Source organism: Erpetoichthys calabaricus, chromosome 6, assembly GCF_900747795.2.
Source record: "Erpetoichthys calabaricus chromosome 6, fErpCal1.3, whole genome shotgun sequence".
Lineage (NCBI taxonomy): Eukaryota > Metazoa > Chordata > Cladistia > Polypteriformes > Polypteridae > Erpetoichthys > Erpetoichthys calabaricus.
Window position 1 is genome coordinate 72,265,600 of NC_041399.2, and position 15,658 is coordinate 72,281,257.

Genomic DNA, 15,658 nt, shown 5'->3' on the forward strand with positions numbered 1-15,658 from the left:
ACCAACTGCACAAGGACTCTGCAGTGAAGCTGGTCAAGAGCACCAAATTGCTTTGTGTGCATCATGCAGCTGACCTTACTTGGTCAATTAACACCACTTCCATAATGAAGAACGTGCAATATCATCCCTACTTCCTTCAGGGGCACCATCGAGAGCATTCTAAACTGGTTTTGGAACTGCAATGGATTGTGGACACTGCAGAAAAGATTGTTGGGTCCTTCCTGCCCTCCATTGAAGACATCTTTGTAAAGCATTGTATCCTTAAAGCTTACAGCATTGTGAAGGACTGCTCCCACCCCTCCCACGGTCTCTTTGTCCTACTTGAATGTGACCAGTTCAGCCAGGTACTACAACAGGTTCTACCCCTTTGCTGTCCACACTCTGACCTCTGTGCTGCTCCCATGCCCTCAGATATACCCTTAGAAGTGAATTTATATGTAGTACATTTGTACACTTGGCACTACTGTTGTTTTTTTATTATTAGTTTTATTGTTATTATTTATTATTATCTATTTCAAATTATTTATATCCATTAACTTATCTATTATTTATTTTAATTATTTATTTGTCTAGTATAGTATAGTTTTTTTTACCTGTCTTGCACTAGTCTTGTGTTTGTGTATATTTTGAATCACAGTCCTAGGCAATGTCACTGTATGTTGCAATACTGTGTATGGATGGCATGACAATAAAGCTACTTGACTTGACTTGACTCAAACTTAGATTGTACACCAAAAAAATGATGTGTGGCAAGCTGCTGGACATCATCTATCAGTCCCTAGTTGCTAGTGCAATGTTCTGTGCTGTTGTTGTGTTGTAGCAGCACATAAATGGCAAACAGATGAGGCTGTCAAAAAGACCCACAAAATCAAACAGGAGAAGAAACCGTAAAACTCTGGCTAGTTGTAGAGACAAGTCCACATCTGTAAAACAAGAGCAAAATCCAAGAACAATAAGGAATAATTCAAGAAGCCAGAAAATCAATATTCACAGGAAATGAAACACACTCCAAATGACAATGAACCACTGAAGGATCTGCTCTAAGCTTCTGAAGATAAAGGCTGAGGATGGTCTTTCAGTGGTGACATGAAGGGTGGTCCTGCTTTTTGGGATTTCATTCACAAAACACAAGGAAGACAAGATAACATAGCACGATACATAAATAAGTAATAAGTAAATAAAACAGTATTGACAAAAATACATAATTACAATAAAATATGAAAATAATGATTTAATTTAAACAAAGAATACTCAGAAAGAAAAACAAACATAAGCTGAGAACAAGCCCTGCCTGTTATATGGCAGCTATAGTCTGGTTGATGAGCAACACCAGCTTAGAGGTTGCCAGACACCTTAATAAACTGATCAGCAAGACCAGCTGTATTATAGAATGCACCCTGGACTCACTTGAGATATGGACATAAAAAGAATAATTGCAAAATTAAAGGTCATTATAACTAATGCTCCCCATCCTGTCCATGATATGTTGGAGCATCTTTAGCCAGTGGCTTATTCTGCAATGGCATGCAAAAAGGTACTACCATAGTTCTTCTTTGCAAATAGCCATTAGACTGTTTAATGCTTCCTTCCATAATGCCCATCTTAACTATAGCCAGTTAAATGACACAGACACAGAATCCTAACTGTGTGTCTTTAGTGATAATATATGTAATAGCTCTTATAGTCTTGTTTCACTGTCACAGAGATTTTGCCCTTTTGTCTTCATTTGAGAAATTATCTTATCTCATCAATAATTTTCTTCAAGTATACATTTTTATTATATAATGTCTGGAGATTGTTAACAAAAGGAAACTCTACTCCCAATCATTTGGGCACATCATTGTACTGTACTGTACATAACATTTTTAATAACACTTTCTCTTTTTTGTTCTTATCTTAATACGATTACTATAAATTATAAATAGATTTTATTGTTAATTTTATTTTCGTTTTCTTACCATATCATTCTGAGTTAACATTCATCACAAAAGGTAAAGGTCAATAAAACTAATTGTGTAAAATGTCCTTATTTATTATACTAAAATATATCCATCCATCCATCCATTTTCCAACCCGCTGAATCCGAACACAGGGTCACGGGGGTCTGCTGGAGCCAATCCCAGCCAACATAGGGCACAAGGCAGGGAACCAATCCTGGGCAGGGTGCCAACCCACCGCAGGGCACACACAAACACCAAGCACACACTAGGGCCAATTTAGAATCGCCAATCCACCTAACCTGCATGTCTTTGGGAGGAAACTGGAGCGCCCGGAGGAAACCCACGCAGACACAGGGAGAACATGCAAACTCCACGCAGGGAGGACCCGGGAAGCGAACCCAGGTCCCCAGATCTCCCAACTGCGAGGCAGCAGCGCTACCCACTGTGCCACCGTGCCGCCCATACTAAAATATATGGTTTAAAAATTATTTACTCACATAACAAAAATCAAGCAGAAAAGGAGACCTTTAAATGAATAGTTTTCTCTTTATACACTGTAGTAGTTTCATGTAATGTACTTTATAAAGTAAACAAATTGCCAGAGATTACCAAACCCTAAGTGAGGTGGCTCCTTTGTGCCTTTTATTTTGGATAGCATATTTCTCAATGATTTCCTTCCTTTGGCAGATTTGAATCTTCAGTTCATTTTCTGATCCAGTGTAATTAGTAGGATGAGCTATTTTGATGGTGGGCCAATATGAGTTGGCTTTTTCAACACTGACTTAAGAAATATAAATCTTTTTCCTTATATAATATTCTGATAAGTTTAATAATCTCTCTTGCTTTGTATGAAAACCTTTGATGCTAATGTTTTATTAACTAATATATTCCTAATGTAGTTCTTATATATCCCTGTCCATCATGACAAAGATATGTTTGTTGGGTGGAGAATGCATAGAAAATGGATGGATGGAAGGATGCAAGGATGAATGTATAAATGCCTGTTACTGGTTTCTAATTGTTTGCATTACTCTGTAGGTTACTGGACTCTGGCATAATAACACTTCTCAAGTGTGAATCTGGTATTCAGGTTTCTTGATACTTGTGTTGGCCAGGTCTAGTGAAGTGAGAGGAAAACATCATGTAACCAAAAGAGGGTTTTATGGATAACTGTGTACAGTACTGTACCACTTAAGAAAGTTACATTTTAAAGCCAGTTAACTGGACATTAAGTGTTTGTTTGCTCCTAAAAACATTATATAAAATGTGAAAAATAAGTACCTACAGACAAGGCCTGCTGTACAATTTACACAAACTAAGTGGTCAAGAAAGTCTGTGGGTGGTGGTGTTGTCATTTGTTTAAACTAAACATTGACTGCAATAAGTGTGATTCCCCACCACCCCATCCCCCATCTACTTGATATAATATACATAAATCAAAATAATGAATCTATATATATAATTCCCTAATCCGCCGACAAGTAGACACCCATGGAAAGCACGCAAGACAGCCATGCCCACCAAGTCTAAGACCATTGGATACGACGACAACTCGCAGAGCCACGCCCACCAACTTGGACGCGACGCCTCGGAAAACACGCCGTCATTTATGTTCATCTGTGCTACAGTCCACATGCACCTCTGAGCCATGTTGACTGTTCATAGAGGCATGTTTCTCGCGGATGTGAATGGCTGTATGCAGCGTGTAAAACAGTTTGCGAGGGGTATCCCATGGGATCCTTAAAACAATCCTTTAACACTGAGGTTAAAACACAATGAAGGAAGCAGTCTTTAAAAACCAATAAGCCCTGTGCCTCTTTTTCATTAGCGTCTCACCAGCTTCACCGATGCAGGCCCTGCAACAGTCGAGATGCTCTCTCAGCAGCTGACCTTCTCTGTGCCTGACTCCACTACTGTCAGTCGCCTGATTAAAAATGGCCTTTTGAAGGGGAGCTATGGACCCACTATACCACAGGAACACATTGCCTTCGAGCCTGCTCTCGCTCACTCTAACGTACCACGGCTTTCTCTCTCTCCTCACTCGCTCGCACACTGCACAGGGGAGAAATGCCCGCAGCACGACTCCACCTGGAAACCGTTTCAGCCACACTTCCACGCCCCTTGCTACGCTGTGAGTGTGATGATTATTTATTTAAAAATGGCCTTTTTAAGGGGAGCTGCGGACCCGCTATACCACAGGATCACCTGTGACATTGCCTTCACATTGTTTTCCTTTTATTTCTGATCCCGTCGAGCAGATCAGACACCCAGGCAAACAACACTGAATAATCAATAGCTGCTAGTTTGCCTGCCCCAACTCCTCACCTGAGTCGGTTTCGTCTGTGTTCAGCAGTGTTTCCGAAACTCGGTCCTGGTGAACCCCTGTGGATGCAGGGTTTTGTTCCAACCAGATTCCTAATCATTAATGCCGGTGAAACTCATCCGGGATAAATCGGTTTTTCAAACGCAGCCGTGTAGCAGATTAGTCTAGCAGACTAGCTGGATGTAATAATCCGAGATGAATGCGCGCCCCCGCGCTGAGTGAAAAGCCAATGTATATTGAGTCTAGAAAACATGATCAGCAATTCTTTGATAGGCTGCCACAAATTGATGAAAGAACGAGCGCATTTTTTTCACACAGGCTAGGTGGGTGGGTGTTAGTCAGTTAATTAGTTACTCGAAGGATTTCAAGATTTAATATGCACAAGCGGTAACACTGCAAAAGCAGCCCAAACCAGAAAAGACGGCTGGCAAAAAGTGGCCGACAAGTTAAACGCGTGTGCATTGTACTTACTGAAAGCAGCGTTACGGATTTTGCAAATGTTCATTTTTTTCCCTCTGCTTAAAAAACATTACAAAAGCAGCGTGATTATGCAGCGTATACTATGCCGCGGGTTGGTATGCAGCGTGTAAAACAGTTTGTTTGTCGCGGATAATTTACCTTTTACTATTACACGAAGACAATTTCCTGTTAGATTGGCCTTTGCGTTTACAATTAACAAGGCACAGGGCCAAACTTTCAAAAAGATATGCATGTATCTGCCAAAACCAGTTTTCAGTCAATGACAGTTGTATGTTGCTCTCTCCAGAGTTCCATCTTTTCATTCACTTACTGTTGTATTGTCAAACCCACCCCTTTTAGACAACTGTGTCTTTCCGGAAGTGTTCAGCCATCAATAAATAATTATGCGGCGTATGCTTGCAGGAACACGTGCAGCGAGCGAGCGAGAGAGAGAGAGTGAGCGACACATACACACATACAGGCGCGCGTGCGAGAGAGAGAGCGCTGGACACATAAGAATAATAATACTTCGTTACATTGATATACCGGTGTTCTCAGTATTCAAAGCGCTATCCACACAGGGAGGAACCGGGAAGCGAACCCACAGTCTTCTTACTGCAAAGCAGCAGCACTACTACTGCGCCAGAAGGCAGTTAAAGAATGCACCGGGCTCGATTTTGTTTTCACTGCTGTTTACAGCAATCGGCTCGTAGATAGCATTGTTGCAATGTTACTTTCTTGGTGGCTTATTACATTACGGATGTTTCACATGTTCATTTTTTTCCCCTGTGCTTAAAAGACATTAAAAAACTGTTTCTCAACTGTGACTCCGGAACATCTCAGTACGCAAGCTATATTAAGCGTCAACAACGAAGACTCGCTACACCTTAATCCACAAGTACTGACACTTATCCCTACCGATGAAGTAACTTTCACCAGCGTGGCCTTCTTCATCACAGACGATCCCGCTTTCAGTCACAGACAATTATATGTTGCTCTCTCCAGAGGTCTGTCTTTTCATTCACTCACAGTCGTATCCTCAAACCCACGCCATTTTGACAACTGTGTCGTTCAGGAAGTGTTCACCCATCAATACATAATTATGCAGCGAATGGTACGCCGTGGGTTGGCTAGTTAATAATAAATCAGAACTTCAAGTGGGAGGTCTTTGAAATAAATATACGTATAGCAGTGGTTTGGGCACAACATTTACAGCTTAGAATAGGGTGGCAAAATTGCTAGAGCTGGCCCTGCCAACAGAAAAACAATAGGCAAACTTATTTTGAACACGGATGCCTGAACAGTCATATGTAGTGTATTCTGAGAGTTATTCATACCCTCTCACATTTTGTTATGTTGCAGTCTATGCTAAAATCTCTTAAATTATTTTTTCTCTCATTAAACAACACTCAATATCCCAGAATGACAAAGAGAAATAAAAATTATTGAAATTTTTGTAAATGTATTAAAAATAGGAAAAATTAAAAACTTTATATAAAAAAAATTAAATTAGAGAGCAGTAAACTACTCCTTATAGCTGATAGTACAATGTGTCTCACAACACTTCTGACATCATTAAATCACAAGGGCATCTGTTTCCTGTTTGAACTTCCTTAGCCCAGTATCCTCTTTCTGCATTCGTTTATTCTGGTAGTGAATTTAAAATTTACTGCTGATGGTCCCACTGTGTGATGTTAGATGTTATGACTGATTTGTTTTTTTTTTCCTTTTCTTTGATAATCAGTCACATCAACAATAAACAACAACAACATTTAAATTGTGTCACAATCATTGTGATTGAGATGAGTTATTGTAAATGTACTATGTATAACACATTATATATGTACATTCAGGACAGAAAAAAATGACACAGAAAATCTTAACAGGTATGATTTCTTCATTTTATTAGGATACCAAAATTAACTTATTTTTCAATATGTAAATGCATTCCAAGATAATTAAATAAAAATTGCAAACATAAGGTTTTATTTACATCATGGGACAGGTCGCCATCACCCCTGGGCAATGAATGGAAAGTTCACCTGCAGCATTTGTTCAGGAATATGCTGCTGTACTCATTGATTTGGAAATAAGAGTGTCAGTGTGTCAAATTTGTAACATGCTAAAATAAGCTTGGTTATGGATCTGTGCAAAATGAATCTTCATTAGCCAATTTAGCATTGTTTAACACAAGATCTCTTAATGGCAAATCATTGGTGCTATCAGAATTCATTACAGATTCCAACCCTGATATGCTAAGCTTCAGTGAAACTTGGTAAAAACCATACAGAGATGACACTTTCCAGATACTTATACTTCATAGAGGCTCACAGCTTGAGACAAGGTGGAAGTGTCACAGTAATCATTAGATCTGAGTTAAACATCAAAAGAATCCCAATTGACTGTTCTTTGTTTTATGAGTGGCTCTTAAACTAATAACAAAATCTGGTCCTTTCTTACTTGTTGTCCTCTATCGTCCTCCAAAATACTTCTTATCTGATCAGACTGAATTATTAACCCACTTAAGTTCCCTTTCCAGACATTCATTCTTCTTGGCTATTTCAGCATCCATACTGACATTCCTATATGTAAACTGAGAAATGAATTCCTGCCCCTTCTGGACTGTTTTGACTTGGTGCAACATTTTGATTTTCCTACCCACTCTGGTGGTCATATATTAGACCTGATCTGTACATCTGGCTTATCTGTCGGTAACACTTATAGCACTGATTTGGGACTCTCTAACCATAAAGTGGTACTTTTCACTCGCTCATTACCTTTCCCTCCTCTTACCTGTAAATGTCAAGTTTCTTTCAGAAACCTTAAAAATATTTGTCCCTGTATCCTTGCTGGATCCGTTTCTGATCTTTTTATGTCTTCCCCGATTCCAATTGCACTAGATAGTCTTGTTGACTACTATAACTCTGTCCTTCATTCAGCACTAGGTAAAACAGCTCCTTTAACACATAATGAGGTTTCCTTTAAGCATTCTACTCTATGGTACAACTCAGAATTATTGTCTATGAAAGCAGGTGGCCGACACCTTGAGAGAGGGTCATGTAAGACTGGCCTCAGTGTGCACATTCAGGCATTCTCTGCCCATCAGATGGCTTACAGAGATGCACTAACTGCATCCAAGAACACACATTATGGCAAAATAATAGAAAGTGGCTCAGGTTTTGATCTCTGTAGTTAATTAACTACTTCAAACTGCATCTGGCCCAATTACTTCCTCTACTGAAGTCTGTGAAATTTTCTTCCACTTTTTCTGTAAAAAAATTCAAAATCTAGATAATTCAACTAACATAAACCCGTCATCCATTTATATCTTTCTCTATCTGCCTTTTGTTAATGACTTGCTTTGTAAGTATTTGTGTACTGGACCCAATCCCCACCACACTTCTTAAATCCTGTCTTCAAGCCATAATCTGGACTTTTACAACAATAATAAACGCATCCCTTGACACTTTGCTTCTGTAAACCCAATGTTAAAAAAGCCTGGTCTTGATGCTGACAATCTTTAAATTTTTCTGCCTATTTCTCACTTAATTTTTCTGTCAGATTTCTTGAACATGTTGCAGCATCCTAACTCTTAAATTATTTAACTTCCAAAAGAATTTATGGAACCCTTTCAATCTGGTTTCAGAGAGCAGTTCCAGAATAGAGAACATTCTGGGCATCTCTGGCACTGTCCTGCAGTGGTTTAAGACCTATGTAACTGATAGGCAAGAGTTTCTTAGTTTTGGCAACAACAGGTCCAGCTTAGCACCAGTCGTTTGTCCTGTGCTCTTCTGTATCTAATGCTGAGAAACTTTTCCATCCTTATCCTGCATCTATTATTGTAACTCCCTAATGGCAGGTGCCATCTTACATCACAGCTCCAGTCAAAACTCTGCTTCAAGAGTCCTTACATGAACCAGCAACAGCAAGTACAGTGGAACCTCGGTTTGCGAGTAACTTGGTTTACGAGTGTTTTGCAAGACAAGCTAAAATTTTTAATAAATTTTGTTTTGATAAACAAGCACGGTCTTGCAATACGAGTAGTATGTATACGCTTTGTCTGCTGAGCGTCATGTGATCACAACTGAGCTGATGGTTCTTCTCTCTCTCTCTCACTGCGGAATTGCGGGCAATTGTCTCCTATTCTCTGTCTGAGTCGGTGTGCCTCACTCATATAGTCAACATCCGTACGAGCGTATACTGTTTACTACAGCATTGTGACTCTGTGTGTGTGTGTGTGTGCTGTGACGTGCGAGTCCCTGTCATCCGCCCCAAAACATGAGGCTGAGTCTCAGTACTTTAGCGACACCAGCTTTATTCAGCTTGAAACAGCAACAGCGCGGTTATTTATTGTAGCGGGATCTGCCACTCTCCTATACACAGACACAGCAGTCAGTCAGGGTCGTGGCCAAGTAGTACTGTGCCCTGTGTATTTATAATGTTCCTTGTTCCTTGTATCACCCATTGACGACAGGTGCTTATAGCATGTTTGCGATCTTTTCGGATTCGCTTTTACGGTGAACTGCTACAGCGCTGGGAGACTGCGATTGCTTTGGGATGCTCTTCCACGTGTCGTCCCGTTGGGTGGAATCCCACAAGAGTTTAGAAACTCACTCACACCAGCCATGATTCTTTTCAAAGGTAAAGTGCAAGTTAATTTGTTTTATGTATTTTTACTTTATATTTTGTATTAATCATTTTTATATGAATAGTTTTTGGTTGTGGAACAAATCATCTGAGTTTCCATTGTTTTTTATGGGGAAATTCACTTTGATATACGAGTACTTTGGACTGCGAGCATGTTTCCGGAATGAATTATGCTCGCAAACTGAGGTTCCACTGTACATAACACCCATCCTGCTTTGCATACACTGCCTCCCTGTGTCATATAGGATTGAATATAATTGTTTATTAATGACCCATAAAGCTTTAGATGGCCTTGTACCGGACTATATGAGCAACCTTCTCCATCACTATGCTCCTGTTCATCCACTAAGGTACTCAGATTCTGGCAATCTTGTTGTGCCTCACACTAACCTGCATCCTATGGGTGACATGGCCGTCAGCTCTATAGTGCCCAGACTTTGGTATGACCTCCCTAAATTAATTAGATCAGCTGACTCAATTATTTCTTTTAAACGATAACTTTAAACTCAACTGTTCAGGAAGGCTTTTAACTTAACCTAAAATTCTGCCCCTTCATTTAGTTTACCTCTCTGTCCAGATGCTCAGGATAATTTGTGTATGTATTATATCAAAAATTGTTACTTGTTCAGGCATTTCTTTTAGTTAAGAGTTTAGTGCTTTACACTGTTTTATTGTCTTTTATTCTATTTATGCTTTGTCTATCCTGTGTCCTGTAGTGTTTTATATAGAAAAAATATTTGTATCCAATGTTACATAACCTGCTGTTCTTTCTGAGAGTCTGTGAAGCGCCTTGAGCATGGGAAAGATGCTAAATAAACAAAATGTATAATAATAATAATAATAACAATAATAATTAATAATAAATAAAAATTATTATTATTATTATTGTACCAGTCCATCACAGGGCGTACTCACACACATATACCTTCACTTACACATTTTCCAATTAATCTAATGTGCATGACTTGGAAACACAAGAGACAATGAAGTACACAATAAAAATTCATAGAAACGTGCAAACTATACAGCAATAATGACTGGACTGTGAACTGAAGCTAGGACCACCAACAATAACACCTTCATTATCATACCACCCTTTAGTATAAACAACTAACTAGTAATTTGTAGCTACAAAATTCATTTTCAGTCTGAGAAATATAACAAAAAAATGATAGTTTGTTAGAGCTAAATCCCATTAACTTTTACATTGTACTCCAGTATAGGTGTGACCTGCATTTGCTTTATACATTTTTGTAAAATTTGTTTTGTCCCTGTGAATACCTGCTTTGTCAACTAGCTTTCACAACTTTTAGTTACCTCCTGCCAGACTGAAAGGACATTTTTTAATGTTACCATCCTCATTTGATGTACACAACAAAGTTAACTGCCATGATGAAAATATTAGTGGCTGAACACTTCCTTTTTGGCAAGACCTCCAGTTCTTCAATCAAAACCTTCATGAAAATGCATTAAGTTGTCCACTCTCCACCCTGTGGTTTCCTAGTTTCCTCATTGTTTATGTAGCTCTACTCTTCTTGTGTCTTTCTTGACATCTGTTCAGACAGAAATGTTCATCTGTTTCCTGAACTGGCAAGACAAGGGGAAATAGCTGGTATTAACATGGTGATGTTTCTGATTAATACAAGAATGGTATTATGCACTGACTTTATTAGAAGAAAGTGTGGCAGTTAACAAACAATCTCTTGCTTGATCAATTAGTAGGATAATGATAAAAAAGACTGTTGAATAAAAATGTATCAAAAACAAAATACTATGTGTGGTGTAACCATACAATGTTCATTATGCTGTAAGGATGTAGAAAATAGTATATAATACAAAAGAATTTAAATGACACAGTACAAAATCCATCCTTCGTTCATTATTAAGTGCAAGTAACCCAGTTCAGGGCCATGAAAATGAACATTTTGGAGAAAAATACAAACTGTTAAAATGTGAACAACAGTATAAAATGGCTTGGGAAATCAATATACGCATTCACATTTTCTTCATGTTTGTTTAGATTTTTCTGTAGATATTCTTGACTTCCTCTTGTGTCCCAATGATGTGCAGGTTAGTTTGATTTACAAGCATATAATATATGCATATATATCATTTTACATCTGCAACACTGGCAGGCTACTGTAAGTACTCACTCTGGTGAGTGAGTAATGGTGAGACAGTGAGAGGGATAGAACAGACAGCCTTTTGCAAAGTATAATCCCAGGTGTCTTCTTGACCTAATGTGAGTGGGTGTGTGTGACTGTGGCCTATGATGGACTGTTGCCTCATCCAGTGTTTGTTTCTGCCTCACTTTTGATGCCATTTGGAAAAGCTACAGCCACACATGACTGCAAATTGTCTTAAGTGATTCACAAAATAAATGCATATATTTATAATTTGAAATATATTAATGTAGAAATTTAAAATCTGAAATCTTCTTTCAGATCAATTTATACCTTTCAAATCTTTAAAAATTTCCAATCTGCTAGACATTTAGTTTAAAAAGAGAGCCACCTGATCATAATTTTGATGTAATTTGGAGTTGTAATGTGGAGAAAGATGTATCATTATTGCCTTGTGGCATTTTGAAGTCCAGTTGTTTTTTACTTAGTGTGGGGTCACATTTTGCTGTTTCCCCTTGGAACTCTGTTTTCCTCCCAAAGTCTAAACATGTTAATTTAAATGATGACTACAGAATGTGAGTCTATTCAAGTGTGCATTGTAATCAACTGTCAAACTATTTAGCATTGGTTCTATTCCAGCTCTGTGCATGTCTCTTACTGGTTAAAAAAGAAGAAGATTAACAATATCTGGTCTAGAAGAGGCTACAAATGAGGCTCTTACAGAAATAGGTGATGGGGCCACTGCTCTTTTTAATTAATACAAACTAGATAAAAATAAGACATTAGTCAATTGGGATAAATGAAGATTTTGAATTGTGCTAGAGCCACAAAAAAACCTTGAGATGTACAGTACCTATACAAAGTTCAAATTTAGGTGGACATGTGGAAAATTAACTTTAATAAAGAGAACATCTTACACATAAGGTGTACAAATATTCAATTACAGAAAAAGGGATCTGGAGATAGAAAGTGCTCCTTATTAAAAAAAAAGACAACTTTGGAATTCTGGGTAAATTTATTGCTTTCAGCACCCAGACAACATAAAGCAGTAATTAAAAATGCTAATGGTATTGTGGGTACTATGGTTAATTTTCAGACTAAATGTCAAGATAGATTTTTGTTTAAACTCTATAATTTAGTGTGAAACCACATCTGGAATAATGTGTGCAGTTTTTTTATCCATAAGTCATTAGAAGTGAGATAAGGTCCAGAGAAGAGCTGTTAGATTAATTCCAGAACTGAAGTGGTGTAAGCTATGAACAAAGACTGTAGTAGTAAAGACTGTTCAGTTTAAGCATACATATAATAAGATGGAATATGACTGAAGTGGTTTAGAATTTTAGAAGATAAGTACGGTAGATCAGTTGCATCAAATTTGTTGTTCATATGCCGAATTGTAGACATATGGACCAAGTTACCTTGTAGTGTAGTTGATGTGGTACTAGGGGATCCGTAAACCTTGACTGACATTATTTTGGAAAAACTAAATAAGTAAGAATTGATGTGGTTTTGGTCTGAATGACTTGTTCTCATCCATAGATATCTTGATATCTAGCTATCTAATATGTTCTCTTTTGGTTTCTATTATAAAACCACCACAATTTGACAGATCCATGTAGTGAGCATGTTATAGTAGTATTCAATGGGTGAGGTGGAAAGACAATATGGCACATGCAGCCATGCAATTTTAGCTGCTTTTGTAAAATAACAAAAATATCCTGAACTGATAAGGCTAGGAAAGGCAGGCAGATGTAAATTATTTTCCTTGAAAGAAACATCTGAGTTGGTTGTAATGTTTAACTATTACTGTACCAAATATGCAATATGTGCCTTTAACCTTGTTCAGCTACGCTTTTTAATAGAAACAAAAATAGAACTTGTTAAAATTTCAGTGACAGCCTGAAATCACAACTGTCTCTCTCTCAAGTCATTATTAATAATGTAAGTAATGTGTTTATGTAAATATGAAAGCCTAACAAACTTTTCTATTTTTCTTTTTGCAGGACATACAGGAAGGCTACTAAAATCTTTGTGTTTTATAAGCCTCACATTTCTGCTACTCCACATTATCTTTCAAATTACAATAAACAGCCTCCAGGCAGGAAACACAATTGATCCTGGGTTTAACTGTAAGTATGCAAATTCTATTAGGGTATGTGAATTGCATGAAATGCAGACTGCCTACTAACAGATTAAACTTATCATACTCGGCCTGTTGCTTTTTTTTAGTAATGAATAAGTTCAAGTTAAAATGGAGCATATCCCAGCAGATTCTGGAGTAAGGCTGTACCCAATTCAGCCCTGGAAGGGATGCCAGCCCATTGCAGAGCACACTGCGGCAGACACCATCACTCATTCACTCATACAAGGTCAATTTAGAAGTGGCAGTGAACTTAATGTTCATGTCTTAGGACATGGAGAAAAAAAGAGAGTAACTGGAGAACATGTACAATTTGTCAGAGATATTTACTTGACTGTTTGCCATTTTAGTGCTTGTCAGGTCATGGAACTATATATTGTGGTTATGAAAGGAGGTTTTAAGTGATTTCCACTGTACATCCACCAGGTCAAAGTATGTCAAGAGCACTTGCTATTATAAATGTATATGTCCCATTTCTCAGCATTTGTGGGCTCTAGCTCTCAGATAATTAACACATTTGTAATTCAGCACACCACAATCAATGCATGTTTGACAAACTGTCGTGTAAGATAAAGAGGGACAGGACCAAATAGAGCTATAAGTTAGTAGCATTAAAAAATGTGGTCAGAAAGTTTTATCTGTGCATCACAGGTAAGCTAATTGAAGGAATTATTAAGGAAAAGATCAAACATCACATTGTAAGAACAGTAGTTTTACTGAACATTCAGACAAGGGAGGTCATGTTTTAATAATGTTCGAATTCTATGAATAAGCAACAAAAGGATAGGATCAAAGTGCTGCAGACTGTATTATTTATCTTGGCTTTCATAAAGGATTTCATAAGGGTCTGCATGAGTGGCTGAGCATCAAACTAAAACTCAACGTAATAATTTTGGGTTTGAATACACACTGGAAAGTCTGAAATTGAAAGTACACCTTATGAAAGAGATATAGGAGTTATACTATACTTGTCATTATCAACTTCCAGACAGTGTTTTGAAGCCATTAAGGAGGATAACAGAATGTTAAGTTAATATAGTATAATGTATGCCCAAGCTTAATAACTGACTGGTAAGTCCTCATTTGGAGGACTGTGTGCAGTTTTGGCCTCTAGTCTGCAAAAATGACATAGAAGTACTAGAAAAAATTCCAGAGAATATGGACTAGGCTGATTTCAGTGCTGCTGGGGATGAGTTATTAGGAAAGATTAAAACAGTTTTTTTTTTCAGTTTAAGCAAAAGGAGATTAAATGGTGACATGGTTAAAGTATTTAAAATTATGAAGGGAATTAGTACAGTGGATCAAGATGGTTACTTTATTAACAAGAACCCGTTAAGAAAGACACAAGCCTTACAGTTTGCTAAGTGGCAGGAGATCCCTTATGGTAAGTGTAGTCGACCTTTGACTGGCTGTTGTACCCCATTGCCATCTTTTGGAGTCTGCTGGGGCCCTGCAATCCATGCTCCCTTCTCCCACCGCAGAGCTGCAAAAGCCTCAGAGCTATGGCGGTTGTATTTGTGTATGCTTATGTTTGTTTGTTTCTCTCTTGTTCTTTTAAATTTTGACTTGTTTGTGAGTATTAAGAGTTTTGATGGTTTGTGGTTTCCGAACACTGGTTTGGATCTTTAATTCTGGCTTTGGATTACAGACTTGGCTTTGTATGTTTCTGGCTTTTTGAATGACCATCTTGATGTTTCTGTTTTGTTTCTACATTTGAGAATTTTAAAAATATATTCCTTAAATATGTTAAAGAAACTGATTTATGTTATTGTGTACCAGGGGATTTAATGATTCCTTTCTTCCTTTATCATCCTTAGCTTTATTTTGTCATGACCTAGGGAGTTCCTTGGCATTTAGTCCCAAAAAATATACCAAAATTCCCCATACGTGGAAGCTCCCTTCCACATTTGGCAACTTAACCAAAAGAATGCAAATGAAAAATCTTTATAAAATAAAAGATTTATTTATCTAAATTGTCCACAACAAAAAAAGGCACCCAGAAGGAGTTGCCTTAACATAATAGGCA

The 15,658-nt window shown here is 37.8% G+C and overlaps 1 protein-coding gene across 1 annotated transcript in view; it reads left to right on the forward strand.

Moving 5' to 3' along the window:
* Positions 1 to 15,658, forward strand: part of LOC114653397 (piezo-type mechanosensitive ion channel component 2) — a 558,353-nt gene that overhangs the window by 238,351 nt on the left and 304,344 nt on the right. Inside the window, exon 3 of the mRNA XM_051928878.1 lies at positions 13,496 to 13,621. Coding sequence (XP_051784838.1) covers positions 13,496 to 13,621 — 126 coding nt within the window. The remainder of the gene's footprint in view (positions 1 to 13,495; positions 13,622 to 15,658) is intronic.